Source organism: Chinchilla lanigera, unplaced genomic scaffold, assembly GCF_000276665.1.
Source record: "Chinchilla lanigera isolate Chin_1 unplaced genomic scaffold, ChiLan1.0 scaffold00145, whole genome shotgun sequence".
Lineage (NCBI taxonomy): Eukaryota > Metazoa > Chordata > Mammalia > Rodentia > Chinchillidae > Chinchilla > Chinchilla lanigera.
In genome coordinates this window covers 720,625-722,133 of record NW_004955546.1, presented here as the reverse complement: position 1 = coordinate 722,133, position 1,509 = coordinate 720,625, and the positions used below count along the sequence as shown (strand labels likewise).

The 1,509-nt window shown below is 35.3% G+C and overlaps 1 protein-coding gene across 6 annotated transcripts in view; it reads left to right on the top strand.

Annotated features, from left to right (window-relative positions):
• Positions 1-1,509, top strand: part of LOC106147348 (zinc finger protein 709-like) — a 78,186-nt gene that overhangs the window by 61,433 nt on the left and 15,244 nt on the right. For 4 of the 6 annotated variants that reach the window (XM_013508398.1, XM_013508397.1, XM_013508396.1 and 1 more), the window contains exons 2-3: positions 1,037-1,163; positions 1,364-1,424. In XM_013508398.1, the coding sequence (XP_013363852.1) occupies positions 1,076-1,163; positions 1,364-1,424 (149 nt within the window). In that variant the 5' untranslated portion in view covers positions 1,037-1,075. Of the gene's footprint in view, positions 1-1,036; positions 1,164-1,363; positions 1,496-1,509 lie in introns of those variants that run through there. The other 2 variants (XM_013508399.1, XM_013508400.1) reach the window with 2 other exon arrangements.

The following is a 1,509-nucleotide window of genomic DNA, read 5'->3' as shown; positions in this document are numbered from 1 at the left end:
AGAGAGAGAGAGAGAGAGAGAGAAAGAGAGAGAACCTTCATACTGTGTACACAGCAAATATTTTCTTGTTTATGTGTTTTGGTTTTCGTATATTTCAGTTTATCCCTCTAATTATGACAGTTACATGATTTTTCTTCTGAGAAAAACTTTTTCACCTTTGAAAAGTTATTTCACTATGAATTATCCAGCATTCAAGTTCATCTTTCCCATTTCAATATGTAACTTAATTATTGCATGTAGCATAGAAGAGTATACAACCAAGCTTCCCAAATATATACCTGTTTCTCCTGGAACATATATGAAAAGTTTTCTGATTTCGGTAATTTACTAGCCTTTGCTTGTTTTCATGGTTAACAGATTTGTTCCAATAAAACTTTTTCCATTAACATTTCAGTTATTGTTTGATATTCAATTATGTTTTTTTCTATGAAACCAAATTCCAGTTTCAAAATGCTGTTTAAGTACAATCGAACAAAGAAGGAATTAGCATAAATAATAAGATTTGAAAGAGATGTTATCTATGGTATCAAAGTGATTGATTAGATATTCATCTGCCCCTCTGCTTTGTGAATGGTAGTCTTGTAGTCTCCCAGTGTGAGCTCTGCTTTACAGACAGTGCACAGATATCCTTGATGAGACCCAGCCAAAGAACCAGTCCTCCTAATCTGCTGTAGCATTAGCAATGAGTTTCAATCTAGCATCAGAATTGCAGTGTGAAAAAAAGTGCATACACATGGGATTGATGATCAAGTCATGGAATTAAGATTTGAAGGATTCATTCTCCATTCAGCAATTTTGTCTTGTTTTGTTTTATTGACTATGTAGTTGAGCCCACAGCAATTTTGTCTTGTTTTGTTTTATTGACTATGTAGTTGAGCCCACACTGGTCTTGAACTCATGGCAATCCTCCTGCCTCAGCCTCCTGAGTGCTGGGATTGCAGCTATGTACCACCACACTTGGCTCTCAATTCAACTTTTTATGAGAGGAATTAAGAGTCTCAACTTTCCTTTGAGAAATATATGTATGATCATTTAGGAGGCAGTGACCTTTGAGGATGTGGCTGTGAACTTCACCATGGACGAGTGGGCTTTGCTGAATCCATCCCAAAAGAAGCTCTACAGAGATGTGATGGGGGAAACCTTTAGGAACCTGACTGCTATAGGTAAGGATAACAGCTCTTTCTCATTTGTAATATCAGAGAATATTGTTTATTGTTCATCAGTGCTGTTTCTTTAAAAAGGATGTGAAAAAATGTAAAGAATGGCTCACTTCTGGTTACATTATATCATGAATCTAATTGAAATCTATTAATTTTCATGTATTAATATAATGAGTCCTTATATTTTTATGTCTACAATTTAGGAGGAGCTGAGGATAACCAGGAAGTTGAAAAAGAATACATAAATTACTGGAGATATCTAAGGTAATTTACACTCACAAGAGGAACAAGATAAACAAAAAGAATGTTCCTCAAAGTCAGTGTGTGAGGGGCTGGGGATATAGCTCAG